The sequence below is a fragment of the Trachinotus anak genome, unplaced genomic scaffold, assembly GCF_046630095.1.
Source record: "Trachinotus anak isolate AG129_WGS33_773 ecotype Australia unplaced genomic scaffold, CSIRO_AGI_Tana_v1 ptg000008l, whole genome shotgun sequence".
Classification (NCBI taxonomy): Eukaryota; Metazoa; Chordata; class Actinopteri; order Carangiformes; family Carangidae; genus Trachinotus; species Trachinotus anak.
This window is the reverse complement of record NW_027273859.1, coordinates 26,141,296-26,160,223: the sequence shown is the minus strand read 5'-3', so window position 1 is coordinate 26,160,223 and position 18,928 is coordinate 26,141,296. Positions and strand designations below refer to the sequence as shown.

General features: G+C 41.9%; 1 protein-coding gene and 1 long non-coding RNA gene across 3 annotated transcripts in view; both read right to left on the bottom strand.

Annotated features, from left to right (window-relative positions):
- Window positions 1-18,928, bottom strand: part of LOC139624603 (uncharacterized) — a 55,756-nt gene that overhangs the window by 31,290 nt on the left and 5,538 nt on the right. The gene's annotated exons all lie outside the window — the stretch shown is intronic.
- LOC139624602 (probable G-protein coupled receptor 21) lies at window positions 4,938-11,677 on the bottom strand. The gene has a single exon (XM_071483861.1). The coding sequence runs from the start codon at window positions 9,925-9,927 to the stop codon at window positions 8,857-8,859; it is 1,071 nt and encodes a 356-aa protein (XP_071339962.1). The 5' UTR covers window positions 9,928-11,677; the 3' UTR covers window positions 4,938-8,856.

Sequence of the window (18,928 nt, the reverse complement as noted above, 5' to 3'; positions counted from 1 at the left end):
GTGTAATTTTATTAAAAATTGTTCATCATAGTCAATTATTTGCCTGATAAATCAATAAAATGGGACCTTTAACTTTATTTTGCAGGTCTTGTTACTTTATGGAAGTGAAATACTGAAGGGTTATAGTTGAGGGTGAAAGTTTGTATTCAAACAGTGTCCATCTTTACCCATGTAGTGGTAAAAAGAGAAGTGCGTTTCATTTTTCAGACAACTCAGACACCTGACAGAAGTTCATGTTTTCACACTGCACGCTCAACTTTTGAAAATGTTGATTTGACTCACTGACAAAGGCTTGTTTCAGGGATTTCTTGGAAACAAAACACAGAGATTTCATAGTAAAATTTAGGACTGTACAGACCATTTTATTCTGCCACATTTCAGTGTTTTGTTTCCAAGAAAAGAAGCATTTGTCAAATGTCCTCTGCTGTTTGTATTGATTCTTAGCATGAGACTGGAGAGTAAATGGCTACCAATCACAAGATTACTGTAATTTCACAACAAACTGATTAGCTACAACATTTACTGTACAGCCAATATGACAACTACAAATGCTGCTGCTGATTTACAGACAAGGACAAGATTCTTTACAGCAGTTCTTCAGGAAACAAAATTGACTTAACGGGTCTAAAGCCTCATCACAAGCTTTTTCAGGTTTTGCTAACATCCAAACACTAGGCTCAAGTGTCTGCAGGTTTATTAGTTGGATAAACTGAAGCTATATTTTAGAGCACAACCCAACAAGTTAACAGTATTAAAGATCCCACATTGTATAAAGCCAGATTTCCATGTCTTCTTTGATTATAAAGCAGGTCTAGGTTCTATATTAATACTGTGAAAGCATCAAAGCCAAATCACGCCGACCTGTTGTTAATAGAGCTCCAGAGACAAGCCTGAGAGAGATGAGAGAGAGAGAGAGAGAGAGAGAGAGAGAGAGAGAGAGAGAGAGAGAGAGAGAGAGAGAGAGAGAGAGAGAGAGAGAGAGAGAGAGAGAGAGAGATGTAAAACTACACCGAGATAGTTTTTGGTTCTTGAAACCACAGATATACCTTCTTATTGATATCAACACTTCAAATAAAACACAGTGTAAAATATGGGAACTTTAAGCATCTTTAACACAAGGTATAAACCGAGCACACTGAGGTTTTCATGGCATGACGCTGATTTATACATTTCACATTAAATAAGAATTACTAAGTTTAGTTTAGTTTTCAGAGACGACATTTCCTCTTAAATATGAATCATTCTATAACAAACTGACACAGTTTGTAAAGCACCAAACATTTTACAGTGAACTGGGTTTTATTCCCATGGATTTCAACACTCATTGCACAACACTCCCACAACATGAGCATTTGATGAATATAGGTTTTAACATGAATAAGTTCAAGAATATTCAAGTTCATGCCAGCAGATGTCACATTCGTCAGATCTTACGCTGGAAATGATAGTGTGTGGGTGGAGGAGAGCCGAGCCGGACCATTCCAAGCTAAATACATAAAATCTCACCCACTTCTAACCTTAAACCCACTCAAACCCCCTCCCCTCCCCTCCCCTCCCCTCCCCCTCCTCTCTGCTCTCAGCCCTGGTCCAAATTTGGCACTGTCGGGTCTCTGTGAAAAGGCATTTCCCCCGGGGGGATCCAGTCTCTGTGTAACTCTTGACTGTGGTCCGAGTCTGACAACATTGTGATTTTCCCACAGGAAAATAAAAACATCAACTTTGACATAACATGTTTTTGAATCAGGGGATCAAAGTTGTGAGAGGAGAGGCTTCGTGGGATCCTTGTGTCCCACTAAACGTGAAGCAGGAAAAAGGTCTCCATTAGCATTTCTGAAGGTAATCAGAAATACAATCACACACATAGGAAGTGAAGTCAGAAAAACATGAGGCAGCGCAATGTTTTTTTTAGCATATGAGAAAAAGTGGGCTCCTATACTGTTACACAGGCCTGCATGGACCTGCAAGATAATTAGATTAATTGAGAAAAGAACTGCAGATTAATCATTAATGAAAATATCTGACAGATTTGAGATGAAACGGTTACAGGTTTCACACTAAATCATGGTAAAAAATGCCCAATGGTTTGTATTACCGTTTAAATTTTAATTATTACTATAATTGTGGTCAATTACTGTGGTAAATTGCTGTGGTGAATTTAACTCACGTTAGGAACTGTACAGCATCAAGATTTTTCAGCCTTCTCATACTCTGTTTACACCGAAATGAGTGGGCATTAGCAGGTTTAATCTAAAAACATTAATCTGGATTTGTTGGTGTGTTTTGGTGTCCAGTGTTGGTCCAAATGTTGTTTCAAGGGCGTTTTAGGGATGGGGGGAAAAAAAAAAAAAAAACTGAATTACCGCCTTCTGGCTGGATGCCTCTGCTGCCCAGACTAGTTTCAGGTTTCATCCCTGTTTATCCAGAAGCATATAAAATATTAACCTTTTGTTTATAATTCTGTCATAATTGCTGTGTGTGAAGTCTTGAACTATTGCTAAAAAGTGGACCTTGGGGGCGGCCTGACACCCCAGTGGTTAGGGCGCGTACCACACGAGCGCACATGCTCTTCGCAGGCAAGTCGCCATTTCAACTCCTGACCAGCCCGACTCTTTCCTGCGTGTCGTTCCCCCTCTCTCTTCCCTTTTCCTGTTACTCTCTACTATCCAAGCTAATAAAAACAAAATGCCCAAAAAGACCTTGACCTTTGATCTTCAACCACCAGAATCTAATCAGTTCATCTTTGAGTCCCAGTGGACATTTGTGCCTAATGTGAAGGGATTCCCTTGAAGAGTTCTCGAGATATCACGTTCAAAGGCCCAAAATCGTCTTTTGTGAGGTCACCGTGATCTTAACCTTTGACCACCAAAGTCTAATCAGTTCGTCCTTGAGTACAGTTGAATGTTTGTCAATTTGAAGCAATTTCCTCAAGGCATTACTTAGATATCGCGTTCACAAGAAAGGGACAGATGGATGGACAACCTCAAAACATAAAGCATCATAAAAACATAAAACAGCAGCATTAAAAAAAAATCAGCTTTTCAAAACCCTCATGATCAAAATCTAGTTACATCATACCACACTACTTTAGAAGTGAGGTCCAGGTCAACACAAATCAACATTTGTGTTGGACCTTTCATCCACAGCATCTCTGTCAGAGTGTTGTGGACGTCCCCCAGGACAATTCCACAATGTACGGTGCACTCAGTGTACTCTCTCTCCCCTGATCAATAACTTTCATGTGAGCCTCATCAATTGCATCAAACACAAACAGTCAACGTCATGTGAGCGCGTCGGGAACGGTCACTTGGCACAGTAACAGCACAGTCATGTGAGCCAAATAAAGCAGGACTCTGTGCTGTGGGACGCGCTGGAGACAGAGACGGAGGAATGCAGAACATGTGGAGGGATTACAGTCATCACATAACACAAAAAAAAAAAACAAAAAACAAACATCTGGACTGATTCTATCATCAGCCACAGCAGGAGAAAATGAAGTGACACTGGAATCAAACCACAGATTACAGTCCAGATTAGAGACAGTTTATTTTCACACATTTGCTGTGTTAATTATTAAGAATTATTCAGAAATTAATTTACAAATGAAACTGATCGAACCCATCAACAAGCGAGACTGTTCTGTAAAAACAAGCCCAAAGGTCGTCTGTGCAGCAGCTCATTATGACCCATAGTTACATTTTGTTGCTAGGCGACATCTAGTGGTCATAGTAACGATGACAGGAGCAAAGGGAAAAGAGCGGTGACGTAGTTTATAGAGCGACACTTCGACAAAGGTAACCACACTGTTATTATTGTAACCATGACAACAAAGATCGTCTAAAGTAGGGGCGTTATTTCAGGAGACGCTCCTATGGAGTGTGACGTTCAGGTTGGAGGACTGGTTGCAATTTAAAAAATCTTAATTGTTGCCCAGCAACGTGAACTTTTGCGACACCAAAAATAAGTTGCGAAAACAGCAGTTCAGTGGATTGATGACAGGTAAATCCACTTTAATGTTTTAGCCTCGATGTTCAACCTCCTCTTGGGTTAATGGTGATACAGACAAAGATCAAACATCATTATTGATTCCCCCGGCCTACAAATCATATTCTCCAGATGTAAGGGAACATTTTTTATTGTTTTTTCAGTGAAAGTTAAATGCAAAAGTGACCATTCCCACTGAAGTCATGACTCATATCTTAATCGCATTATGATTTTTTTGCATATCGTTCTAAGTTGCATAAGTATTATTTTATTTGTAGTATTTTAAAGGTGCAACATTGAAGTTGCTTACTTACAAACTCCTTTTCTCTGGTGTACTTTTGCTTCCTGCCTGCCATTATTTATTGGGGGCGGGGCAGGCATGAATGTGGATCATTTTTCTGATGCACATGTGCTGCTGAGAGGGAAGAATGAAGTTGTGTGTACTGTCCTGTTGTGTTGGTGGTGATTTAAGAGCCTGGAAAACGCTTCTGACCGAGACATCAGGGTTATACTAATATGCATTGTTATGGAAATACAGATGGAAAAAGATAAGAAAAGTGTGTTGTATCCAGTTATTCAAACCAGTTATGAAGCACAGGCATAAACTATTTTTTACTGCACTGATCATAAATGGGCTGCAAATGTGTTTTCAATATGCTGTAAAATACAAAAAAATGGCAATAAAATGGCTTAGTACAAGCGGTGTCTGAAGACCCTGACCACATGACATTTGAAACCACATGATGCAGACGTGGTACAACCAGGACATGACGCAGCAACGTTCAGTGGACACGAGGATTCAACAAGATGCCACTGAGAATACAGCAACACATCCTCCTCTCGCTCTGTATTCAGGGTCGTTCGTGGGTCATAAAGGAGGAATAATTCATCTCAATTAGATTAGATTTTTAAAGAGTTTGAAGTTTTGGTACCAAATGAATCCAAAAGACAGTAAATCAGAATATGTCATTTTAATCAGACAATAAAACCTCCATATTTACAATCATCTGCAGCAGTAACTTGTTCAGGACACATGCTAAACAGCAAATGGCTCAACCAGAGTTAGGATAATCAAGCCCTTTTATTCCAATTTTTCTTCTGTCACCGATTTGTTATGGTTTGAGAGTTAAAGCAGAGCTGTGTTCCACTGTCAAGAAGCAATTGCACTGCTGTGGGGAAAAATAACACAAACCTGCAAATAAGTGAGTGAGACTTTTCATTGTTCAATGTCAAATTGAAAATGTTTGGCCGATTTGGCAGATTTGCGTCATTTTGTCCCGACAGCAGCATCGGGAGAAGATAACAGACAGGCCAGAGGGTTTTCTGCAGGTTGTTCTTGAACTGTGGCACACAGGAACTTTTGCCCTCATTAAAAAAGAAAAACAAGATAAGCCATCTGTGTTACACAACAGCAGCCAGGATACGAAGACAAGGAGTACAGTCAGTAAATTGCACTCAGTGGCATCATGAGACAGCAACGTCATTCCAGACTGAACCCCATCATGCAGGTAAAGTCTGTGTGTGGAGCTTCATCAATCAGCAGGGTTCAAACACTTTGCGGGAAATTACATGTTCATTGCAGGCACTGTATACACAACACATATCATTACACAGAGAAATGTCAGATTAGAACAGGCTGAGGGCAGCAGGGGCGGTGGGAGGTTCGATCCCCCCTGACAGCAGCTGGAAAAGTCCTCCAGGTAAGCCCTGAACCCTGACCTCAGTCTGACCTCTGAACCCTTGTGGTGAAAATGCCTGTTTGTGTGTCTACAGGGGAGATGCAAAGAAGTCCTCACAACATCAAGGCAACAACTACTTTTAAAGTCACGATGAAATAAACGTTTTACATGAACATTTTAAATGAAAATTTAATTCAAATTCATTTAATGGAAACATCTACAATTTCAGGACACTGCAGCAAACTCTGCCTGCTGAGGAAGATCATGTGATAGCACTGAGCTTCAGATCAGCTGTTCAACAGACCTTGTGGTGGCTACCGTTTCCAAAATCAAGAATGAACTTTGACTTTTTAAACATTTTTAAAACTAATTTCCCTTGTGGTAGCACACAAACCTGAAAGAATACAAAATATATTTTTTAATTTTTTCCTATTTTTATATCAAAATTAAATCTGTAATTTATTTAAAATCATATTAAATGTCTTTAATGTCTTTTTATCCCTTAAATCATTGGCAAAGACCAAACCTAAAACCCTCACTCTGCCTTTAACAAGCTTTCCAGACACTATTTGTCAATAAGTACCTTTAAATCAACATAATAAATCAAAATACCATTTATTATGTTTCAATATGTGAATTACAAGTACAGCAGCTTGACCACAATAAATAATTTGAATTACACAAGCAGACAGAAGCTGAGATGACAGTTACTGCTGCTCTGTTAAGCTAGGCTAGTCAAGGTCCAGCAAGATTAGTTTAGCGGGTTTTATTTACCATCACAGCTGAATTTTGCTATTGCCTTAGTTATGTTGAATAACAAAGTAATATTATCAAGATGCCATTTGTCATTTCCAGATGAGAGTTGAGTGAAAAAGCAAACATATAGCCCAGTTTTAGCTACAGCTTTAGCTCACTAGTTTAGTGTCTCTGTGAAAAAGCACCAAAAGTGGCAGCAGGTTCTTTAGCCTTTTGGCAAATTTTGGTACATTTACAGTGATATTTACCCATGTGAACTTTCTAAATAAATCAATAAATAAATGACACAGTTTAACTGTGGTCTGTCTTTGAGTATTGCCAATTTTACATGCTATTTTCAGGAAAATTATACATTTATGTAGCATAATATTTCTGAGAAGGTAAAAGATAAAATTATTAAACTCATATTTTGGTCATTTTTGACCAAATATGAAGTTCAATCACAATTCACATCACAGTTTGCCAAAGTTGAAGTGTCCAAGTAGCAAATGTTTTCCAACCAAGGATGTTCAGTTCATTACATATTTTGCTTGAAAGATTTCAGAAATTATTGATTATCAAAAAAGCTAATAGTTATTTTTCTGTTGATCAACTAATCAGTTATTCAACCTATCGTTTCAGATCCAATTACGATTTATCTATACTGGAATTTGCCATAAAAAAATCCCAGACAAAAAGAGCACAGAAGTATATTGTCTGTGGTGTCTGTATACTTTTGGCCATACACATTACATCATGAATTTTCTGAACAATCCTCCCATCCAGTTTCTCTTTCTCTGAGGAGCAAGACGCTCTCAGAAATGCCATTTCATTGTGACTTTAAAACCATACTTAACACCTTCAGTCTTAATGTGAAGGTGTTAAATCTTCCTGCTCCGTGTAAAGAAACACTCTTCCTTCTTCTCAGCCCTGTAGCAAAAACAGGTTCAGTCTTGAGTGAAGCGCATCAGACCTCTTAGCCGTGACAAATAAATATATATATTTTTTAAACATAACATTTTACCGAGAAATGTATTTTTAACCCCAGAGATCTACGTCACCTTATGGGCTGCCAAAATCCCCCAAAGGCCCAGTTTGCTGCTGTTTAAATATTTAAACTCTGAAGTGTATTTACATGATGCCAAAAAGCCACCGGCTCTCAGAAAAGTGCTTTGACCCCTCTTATACTCTGAGGTCGGGCTCGAGAAGCAGAACGTTAACTCCTCTCCTCCACTTCACACTGATTTGAGCTGGAGCTGCTGGAGGACTTAGAGGAGAAAGAAACAAGCGACAAATTTACAGATTACAATGAAGTCAGTCTTTGCATCGGAGTCCTGGCGGATCCCAGAAGACAGCAGATTCATAATCACCACTGAATGCGACTGCACAACAGGTCAGGAGGTGATTATCTTGGGACGCTATGTGGCTTGTGATTTAAGAGTCACACACCGTTTCAGCTGACATCAAAGCAAACAGCCCAGAGGCTTAAAAAGAACTGCTGATAAACCTGAGGAGGAAACGCAAAGAGAATAAAACTCTCCAAATAAATACAATTTACTGTCTCATTGATGAGGATACGCCGCCACTGTCTGCAGGAAGGAAAACTTCCTAAGCTCAGTGGTCATCTTAGAAAATAAAGCTAATTCTTAAATCAACATTTTCATGTGAAACCCGAGACTGTGTAAACGGCTTCCCACCAACACCCAACTTCAAAAGAGAGGAATCCTCTTGATGAAACACACAAGCTACCGAATAAACCTCAATCTTCTCTCTGGGAAATGAGCTCAAAGTCCATCAGATACACATCTTTAACTCACACACACAGACTGATTAACAGATCATTTCTTGATGAATGATATTTCATACACATATTAGTAACTGGAGTTCCCTAAAGGGGAAACAGATCAGTAGTCTGTCTAAGTGTTTTCAACATTTTTTGCATCACCTATTTCTACCCTGAAGAACCAATACAATTTTAAGATTTTTCAGTCAAGCTCGAAAAGATTAAAACTTTTTTTTTTTTTTTTTTTTTTTTTTTTTTTTTTTTTTTTTTTTTGCTTTTCAGTGAACTGCACATCACAAGTCGTGCTGTGCTTTCCTTAATTTTTTTGCATCTGGGAGTTCTTAAGTCAATGCAGGCCTCTGAAGTGACATACATGAATCTCATTCCTACAGTCCACTTTCCACGTCAGCATCAATCTTCTTTACTCCGTGCCATCAGCTCGTGATCCGTATAGCAACACAATGAAGAGCATCGGAGCCTCCTTTTTCCACAAAACCAGCCTTCGAGACGACCAACAGGCATCTGCACGGGCACCTCTCCACAATCTGTGCAGGAGGTCCTCTACGCATTTTACTGCAGGACCAAAAAGACCTGTGTCACGCTACACATCTGAGAGCAAAGCACACAAAGAGGGCCGTGCCTCCAAAGTGACCGATCCAAATCCATTGTTGTGAGGGCTCATACTTGGCATCGAGGGTCTGATCTCGGGCTGACGGGGACCGGAGCTTTTTTGGCATCCGTGCAGCCGTGGCAGGAAGGAAACAATGGGCTAAAGAGACGGCCGAGACCTTTCCGGAAGACGCTGTTGGAGAGGCTGTAGATGAGACAGTTGCAGAAGCTGTTGCTAATCGCCAACCATGTTGTGAGGAAGGATGCCACCTTATGTTGATACAGTCCAGCACTCTCCAGAAGGAAATAGAGGATGTATGGCATCCATAGCACGTAGAAGACGCTGGTGATGCGGAACAGCACCATGGCGTAGCGTTTGTCTGGGCAACCTTCGCATCGCTCCCCACGCTCGCCTTTATCGCCCTCTGCCTGCGAGCTGAAGCGGGCGTGACGCTGGGTGATCTCTCTTGTGTGCTGCCGGCAGATCTTGAATATACTCCCATAGGTGAAGCAAACAGTGAGCGCTGCTGGTGCGTAGAGCAGCGCCACGATGAAGGTGCTGAACCCCGGGTTGGTCTTCCAGGAGTCTGCACACCACTGAAAAATGTCCCCGTGGTAACCTGGCTTCCCCCAGCCAAAGAAGGATGGCAGGAAGATTGAAGCAGAGTAAACCCAGACAAGGACAATGCACACCCTCAGCCGGCAGGGCGTCACCAGCGTGGCATACGACAGCGGGCGGGTGATGGCAATGTAGCGGTCCACGCTGATGCACGCCAGTGATGCCATGGAGACGCTCTTTAGCACAGAAACCATATAGCCAAACGCCTTGCAGGTGAGTTCCTCATTCAGGCCTCGGAGGTAGTGGAGGAGGGACAGCGAGGGCACCAGGCAGCTGACGCCCACCAGCAGGTCGGCGTAAGCCATGGTCTGGATGAAGTGGCTGGTGGTGTGGTGGTGCAGCAGAGGGGCACAGTGGAAGACAAAGATCACCACCAGGTTGCCGGCAATGATGAGCACAGTGAGGAAGAGGATGACAACCACCTCCAGCACACAGGTATCCAGGCTGTGGGAGTAACCCACAGCGCCCAGCAGGCAGAACGGGGGAGAGCTGCTTTGGTTCGCATTGGAGGAAGAGTTCATGTTTGGACTAGACGAGGGAAGGAGGAGGAGGGGTCGGTTTCAGCTCAACTCAGCCGTCATCCTGTCGTCCAAGTCTCTTTTTTTAATCCTGAAGTTGCTCGTCCCGTCTTCTGCTCCGAAAACAAAGCATGCCTCCTGTTCTTCTTAAATCAGCATCTTTCCTCCCTCAGCGGACAGGGAGCCCATCCTTAAAGTAGCAGTGGTCCATTGGTGCGTGCAAAACACAGCCGGGCTCTGCTGCTGCTGCTGCTGCTGCTGCTGCTGCTGCTGCTGGGTGTGAAATATGTGCATGTGTGCAACCACGGGAGGCAAAAGAAAATCCCCGACGTAGAATAAGAGATGCCAGTCTGATGCTGCAGTGCACGCTGTCCTCTCCTCGCTGCTGTTTATCATACCCCCCCTTGACTACAAATCCTGAGGTAAGCACTCTGCTCCGGTTCACAGCCGGCATCCACTTCCACTCGTTGAATTCTGGGTCTCGCAGAGAAAGAGGGAGGGGAACAACAATTGCCAAATTTCCCGGCAGCTCCAATGTTAACACTCCTCCATGCCATCAGTGACGGCTGCCTCAGCAAATAAAATGAGACAGTCCAAACAAACAGCGTCAGATCTGAAGGTAGCAGCCTCGTCCATGGTCTGGTGACGGCGATGAACACACACACACTTGCTCACAGACACACGCGGCGTCTGGAGCGGGAAGAGTCGTGGAGACAGGCAAGGCAAACGTCCAGAGGTGATGGATCATGTCAACAGGATCACCGCTCTGTGAAGCTCCTTGTGAGGCTGAGGAGCCGGCTGACTTCCAGTGTGTCTGTGTGTGTGTGAAGTGAAAGAGTGTGTGCATCGATGTGTGTGTATGAGAGAGAGAGAGAGAAAGAGAGAGAGAGAGAGAGGGAGAGGGAGAGAGAGAGAAAGAGAGAGATTCAGGCAGTCAGGCTGCCTCTCCTCTGCTGTAGTGGCAGTACAGTGATGATGCAGCACTGCCACTGCTGCTTTGCTCTCCTCCCCCTGCTCGCTCACTCGCTCACTCTCTCTCTCTCTCTCTCTCCTTCTCACACACACACAAACCAACAGACACACACACACACACGCACGCACACTGGTGCTCCCTCCCCTCCACTCTCTTTTTCACACACACACACACACACACACACACACACACACACTTTTCCTCCCCTCCCTTTCTCTTTGATTTCTCTTGCAAAGCCTTATCCCCTCTTTTCTCTTTCACACCCACTCACTGACTCCCCTCCTCTTCCTCCCTCTATTTTCATTTTCTACCTCCCTTTTTCCACACTGCTACTGTATTACCACTGCACAACATCATTACTGTAGGGACATCTTTTTACAAGGGCTGGGTTTGATTTACGCCTCCGTGTCTAGAAATCAAGTTAACAATCATCAGGATTTGGTTGAATAAAATTTGTTTTTAAATTAAACAAATATCAAAACAAATATACCCACTCTTTTCACCAAAGCATTAACAGTTGTCTAGTGAAACATCAGTCTATTGACAGATTAATGGGATTTACTACTTTACTGTCTCAGTTTAATGTCATTGTAAACTGGATATGTTTAGGTTTTGGAAAAAACAAGCCGTGAAAAAGCCACCCCAGATTCTATAACAATGTCATGGGCATTTTTTTTCTAAACAATTAACTGATCAATCAAAAATCGAGGTTAATATTAATCAAGATTAATCAAGTTATCAACAGATGATAATCGATTAATTCTTAAAGTAATTTTAAAGCAAAAAAAAAAAAAATGTGATCACCCTCTAAAAAAAAAAGACGATTTCCTGATTTTTTTTGTTTTATATCAAACTAAATTAAACATTTTTCACCTATGTCTGACATTTTGTAGACAAAACAAACTATTAATTAATCGTAAATGAAAATAATCATTAGTGGCAGCTTTAGCTTTTCAGTGTGTACCAGGTCATAACAACACATAATAAAATATAGTCAATAAGATTTTTAGAGGTCTAAAAAAAAAAAACAAAAAAAAAAAAGAATAATCATCACACCTTAACTGGTAGATTCAGTAAATTGTATTACGTTTTCTGGATGTTCATATTATTACATTAAAGATGCTTAAATCATTCATTCCTGTTAAAATGTGGCCATATTTCCTCTCATCCTTTTCTTCCCTTTCCATCTTCCTCTGGTTCTTCCTCACTGTTACTGTGACTGTACCTCCCTGTGTCTCTGCATCCCTCCCTCCCTCATCTGCGTGGACCCTCGCTCCACTCGTCAAAGGAAGCCCCTCCCCCTCCACCTCCATCAGCCATTGAGCAGCGAGCAGGTTTCCATCTTTCCAGAGAGCGCTCACACCCACCCACGTGCAAACACACATCCAGCCTCCCTGGCAGGCTTCCCTCACGTACATGTACTGTATGAACTATACTGTCTGTACCCGTGGCAAAAGCAACAACATGGCAACACACACACGTGTTCTGAGACACATGTATGCACACGGATTCAGAGGATGAAGTGAGGCACATCTTTTGATGAGAACTCCTGCAGCTACCAGCATGTAACTGAAGAATGGAGGGGTAAGACAGAAGAGAGGAGAACAAAGATGAGCCGGTAAAGCCGTGAAAGAAAAGGGAAGACGCTGATGTGTTTTTTTTTTTTACTGTCATCCTGATGTTCAGCACACACACACACACACACACACACACACACACACACACACACACACACTTTAACAAGAGCTTGTTAAAATGGATCCACCAGATGCCACCTGCAGAGTAACTGTCACGGTGCTAAAAACACAGCACAGCAAAGCCGGGGCTGTAGTGGTACATAAAACATTTAAAGGGTCATATTTTTACATATTTGTCTACGCAGCCCTGATGGTGTCTCGTCACGTAGTTGGTTCTAGTTTTGGTTCTTTGTGCCAACAGTATCTCAGGGACAGATATCTGTACTTCAGATTTCTGCCTGAGTTTCTTTTTTGCTGCTCACAGTGATAAAAAACTCCAATAAAATTGATCAGCTGAGCAACTTTCCCAAAACAATGTCCTACTCAAGACAGTCCACAGATGCCACTCTGAATGGCTGCCGTTGGAACTACCTCACGTTTACAAAAATAAAAAGACCAAGTCAAAACCTAGTATGTGGCTGGACCGCCTATGGTGAAATCCTAATTTTATAACTCAAAACATTGTTTGACAGAATCACCAAACACAAGAATTAGCTCTCGAAGAAAAACTTTGAAAAGACAAAATATCTTTCTGGGATCCACAATAATTTAGCCTTTATTTACTTCCAACTCCAGAATGTAACATACTTTTATTGGAGACAAGTCTTTATTTTTAACTCCTAGAATAGTCATAGTGGTATTTTTGTATGAAGCCTTGTTTTCAGCCGTTTACATTCATTTTTCTCACAAAAACATCTTGTTGTATATTTGCACATTTTGGCCAATATTTTTGAACAATTCACGAAAGTTACAGCTTTTTTTCTTTAAGGATGATTTTTTATATCTATTATTAATCATAATTATCTTACTGTCTCTTGTTGTGTCTTTTTGTCCTCATGCTTAAATAATGACTCAGTCAAGTTTCCAAAATTATGATTACATGTCAAATAAACTACATTACCTAGTATACTTATTGACATTGAAACACAGAGAAAAGCAGATTTTATCTTTTAAATACAAGCTGTGTTGTCTGTAGTGTTACGGTATTAGATTACTGTTGCACAGCAGTCAGGACAGAAATTGGAAAACTCAGCTTTTTGCTCCTCACACTGAGAAATCAGATCTGGGTCAGATCTGGGTCGCATGCAGAAAAAATAAAAATTTGGACACTAGCTTGTTATAGTACGGAGGTGACCTGCACGGCTGCATATTCTTACAAAAACACTTCTAATGGTGTATATTGTTTTTAAATTCATTCATTCTGTGACAAGTTGCTGCTATAGGACTCTCATATCCTCACAGGAAATGCAGAAGCTTGGCCCATTTTTTAATGATACCACAGAAATAAAATGCAAGAACAACAAGTAAAGCACCAGCATGCGTCATTACCAAACTGTGCTGTCTGCTGATTCACCACATCACGCCAAAGCATCTCCTGTGAACTGGGGCGGGGGGGGGTCATGGCAAGAACATCTTCCCCTTCCAGGCTATCAGTGATGAACAGAGACGCCATTCAGACACTGTGTGTTTTTTGGGTTTTTTTTTTTTTTGTGGAACCATATGGTGAGCGTTGAGGTGGGTAGGAAGGCCATGAGCTGCCATGTTTAGGTCTCTGTTTTTGCTTTCATTTTCCAGGTCAAGGGTCAGATGTCAACATCTGCCCAAGTTATGAGGCCAAACATTAAACAAGCAGTCAGTTGTCTGACATCTTGTAAGACTTGTTAACACCATGTTACCAAGCCCATGCACTGCTGTGACGAAACAGCAGGCAGCAGGCAGCAGGCAGCAGGCAGCAGGCAGCAGGCAGGCCAGCGGGGAAGCCACCTTGTGACTAAATGTTTGGAAAGAAGAACTTGTGATGCTGTGATTCATTACCTAGAAGGCAAGATCTGAAAATCACAACAGTTACGTCACAGCAGTCTGAAGACCTGAGGGTCAGAGTGTCTGCAACCAAGTTAAAAGGGGCTTTTTGACCATGCTCTTAACTTACTCTAAGGCTTCAGGGATCTCTGAAGAGACATGAGACAGGATACACGAGGCTGGCCTTCAAATAAGTCTTTAACCGAACCTTCATGGGGAATCTGTCAGCGACTGGACCCTGCAGTTTTATACAGCCAAATTAAAAAAACGACCTCAAGCATTACTCCAGATGATAAAAGATGTATTCTGCAGATGAGCTGGGACACATCATCAGTAATGTAACCTGAAGTCATTACATGTTTCGAGGTTTTCAACATCAGAAACCCTCGCCCAGTTGTCCAGCCAGCTGTCCACAGCTTCAGTAGCGTTTCTGATGCCTCCCTCTTTGCCTCCACAGTGATACCCAGTATCATAAGACCAGTCTTTGCTCTCGGTCTTAATTGGGCGCTTCTCTCCGGCTCTGAGGAGCATGACGTTCTTTGGCTGTGGTAGCCCTTACTAAGATTGATGGCTACACTCTGAGTGACTACCTTAACCACTTGGATATTGCCCCAGTGATAGCGCCCATCTCTAGGAGCTTTTGGTCAGCTGCTAAGCAGGTGTTTCAAGGATTCTCTTCCAGAACAACAAGAGCAGGAAGGTGTCTCACTTCTGCCCCAGACGTGAAGGTTTGCTGGACTTGGCAGAACATCGTAGACAGCTTGAACTAAGAACCTGATGTGATGGAAGTCTGCTTGCCAGATGTTGTATCAGGTGATCTTTCACTGCCGCACACTTTCCTATCTATTCCATGCTCCTAGCTGTCCCATCTCTACCATCCTGCCTGCTCGTGTCGCTACCTCCCTGCCCGAACCTCCTCCTGAACAAGACTTTGCCACTCTTTGCCCTGGACGTTGTGGTCGTGAGAAAGTTGCCTATGCCTGCATGCCTTGTTGCTTCTGACCCCACCAGTGCCTTCTGCCTCAACCATGACTCAGCCACCTCTAGAGATTTGTCTGCGCTCCATTTCCTGCATGTTCAAACCCGGATGCCAGCAGATGCCACTTTTGAATCCTTGGATTCTCTGTACTGGAGATGCTTCCAGAGTCCATGACGCCATGGACGTGGCCACAGCGGGTCCGGCCCTGAGCCACAACCACATATATCTCAGTAACAGCTAAGATAAAAAGTTTGTTACTGTGAATTTCTCACAGTATGGCAGTATTCACATCACTCTATAACACCACTGTAAAACCACAACTGGATTGTGTGTTTTTGTGGTTCAGCACAGTGGCAACTTTTCTCTGAAGAAACAATCGCGTCCTGCTTCTCTGACATCAGCTGAAATAAAGGTTAAGGGGAGGTGGTGTAAAAGGGTCGACGAGGGCTGCTGAACAAAGGTGACCTAATTTTTGTGCCGCTTTTACAACTCAAGTGCAGATAGAAAGGTCAATGCCACAGCAGGGTGAAATAAAGCAAGGGTGGAAAGAATGGGGATTTACATGCAGACGAGTCACGTCTATTATCCTGCTGGGTGATTATGCTTTAAAAGGAGGGTCAAATCTGATATTTGGGCTTTTACTAGGCTTCAGCCTGTCAGTCTCACCCACTGTGAATGTAACAATATAATTGAAGATTTTCCCAATTACCATCAAATAAAAATTTGGTTGGTCTAAGGTTAATGTGCTGAATAGAAAGACATGACAAGTGAGATATTTAGTGCAGCTGAGGCTTTGATAAAGATGAAGATAAAAAAAAGATGTTGAGGAGAAGCTCCAGACAGACCTACAGTATCTACAGCCCTGTGATAATACTGCATGTGTTTTCCCTGTAACCAATACTGATCATTACAGCATGGTGAAGTAAATGTATAGTATGTACACAGACTAATACAGTAATAAGTAAATAGTATGTGAAATAAACTTTTTGCAACTTAATAAAGGCAAAACACAAAGGTATGCAAAAACGGAAAGGTCTCATAGGGTTAAAGAAAAATGTAAGTTTTCACGAGGGACGACTGAACCTTCAGAGCTGTTATAGCAAAACATATTGACTATTGATCGATTTTGGTCTACACTGTTCACAAACCAACAGCTTCATGTATAATTAATAGGCTCATACATCAATCACGTTCATAAATTCTCTCTCAGGTATCTTTTTCACCATTTTCAACCAGCTCCACTTTTTTCCAGAGAAATTATGTGACCCATGAGAGCTCCTGCCCAAATTGAATTAACCTCAGGCACATGGTTCATTAGAGGAAGGCCTGCCTGGTGCCACAGGCAATTAGGTTTTACAGCGCAAGTCTGCGCGGCCAATACTGTGTCCTCACTGTCAACAGACGCACAAATACAGGCCACAGACACACAACACGCCATTACAGGAGCATTCAGCCTATTAGTGTCAGAATACAGAGAAAACGTCATGTTGACAGATGATGCTGCAGCAGGAGTGGGGGGGGTCATCACATTAGTCTATTCCCCAAATCTCTTACTGTATTCTTCTGTGCCAAAGTCCTGAAGCAAATGATGCTCAGTTTAAGATGTTCCAACTTTGCTGTGTTTTGCATCTGAGTGATCTGCAGTAAGACCTGCATTTTGCGTTTAGGCAAATATTTGCACTGTGTTTGGTACTGAATATTTTCAATCCAAGCAGCAACCTCTGAGGATTAAAAAAATGAATCAAACACAGAAGTGCCAAAACTGCAGTTCCTCAAAAGGCCACTAGAGTCTGGCTCCAACGGTGACTCAATCCCCATTGACTCCCATGTTAAAAAAATCCGACTTTACAGCAGAAATAAACATGTTTACAGCCTGGTACAAAAATGGTTTCGTCTCTTAGCCTTAATGAAATTTAAACAGGTGAGTTATATAAAAATTCAGTTGTCATGACGGAGGAAATTAGCTATAACGTTATACATAATTGAGGGTGGGGCCACTTTGAGTGACAGGTGTGTGCCATCACAGTTGGCTAGCTTCTCTGTGTCTAGCCGCTAGCTATCTGATTGGCGTCACTGAACGTGACCTCTCTGCAGTGTTTGTTTGCCTTCAAGCAAGACGCCCAGCTGTGCTAACGATGCTAACAGGAGAATATGCTTGCCACACTTCTTAAACCAGCATGCATGGAAGTCTCAGCTCTGGACTCGCCCCACTTCTTCAACCACATCTGGACTAGACAGGAGTTTGGCAAAGTCAGGCACTGCCAAGATGGTAAAAGGGAAACAGCCCTGCTCTGAGCTTCAAAACTACTCCATCTTTAATACAGTCTATGTTTTAATCCCTTATGTGGTGGATACTAAAGCTACAAGAAGCACCTGTGTTTGAACTATGATGTGAATCTTTTCTGAAGTTTGAACTGAACAAACAGGCAAACGTCAGGTATAGACACCACAGATCTTAAACACTGAGCAGAACATGAGGCAACATTAAACAGATCAACTTCAGTGTTCCTCAAGTTTCTAAAACATTATTCATTGCTGTTAAAATTTAAAATCTGATAAATTTCATCCTTTAAAAGGCATAACAATTATGTTGAGTGTGAACCAATCTAATTTGTTTGCTGATTAGACACCAGAAGAACCAAGAACAAAAAACCCAAATGCATGGACCTACTCACCAGCTTGATAGAGTTGTGTGTCAGAGGTGAGACTGGAGTGAGGGTGGTGTCAGTTTAAGTTTCCTCATGAGTTGGTTGATTCTTTCCTGACCCTGGTTTGAACTTTGAATCGCACAGCAGCTGTTTATTGCAGTAACTACATCATACAGGATCTGTTTGTTTTTGGGGTTTTTTTTCCAGTGCAGTGGTTTACGTTCTCTCACAGGCAGTGGACATATAACACCTAAAGGTCAGAGGTCAGTTGGCTCTGTTTAAGCCTCCCTGACTGATACGGCCCAGAGGACAGAGCTGACCTCTTCTTTTCGATCAGCTGTTATTTCATGGGACACAGACTGTAACAAGCTGCTTAATGAACCCTGAGGTCATTCAAGGGTGGAAGCTTAATAAAATCCATTCATCAGAAATCAGACACACAAGATGTTATCACAAAACCATAAAAGACAACAGCACATGAAAATGAGGTTAAGCTGCCAGAGAACTAATGTCTCCAGCCTATTTAAAAACATTAAAGCAGTTTTGAAAAGTGCCATACAAATAAAGTTTTTTCTATTATTCCTGGTCTGATTTTATGCATCAAAGGGTTTATGAAGTGCTTTACAGGAGATTTATATATAAATAAATACCGTGATGTATATCGTATATCGCGATATAGCCAAAATTTATCGCCATATTATTGACAGGCCATGGCCCAGCCCTACTTATAATGTTACCTAGCCACCCCCTTTAGCCATCCGAGCGTATGGTCACTTCCTTAAAAACACTCTGCAGATGGACATAAACAGAAGCCATAAATGTTGTATGAAAATCTATTAACAAGATTCCTTTTATAGTTCTAAGAGGT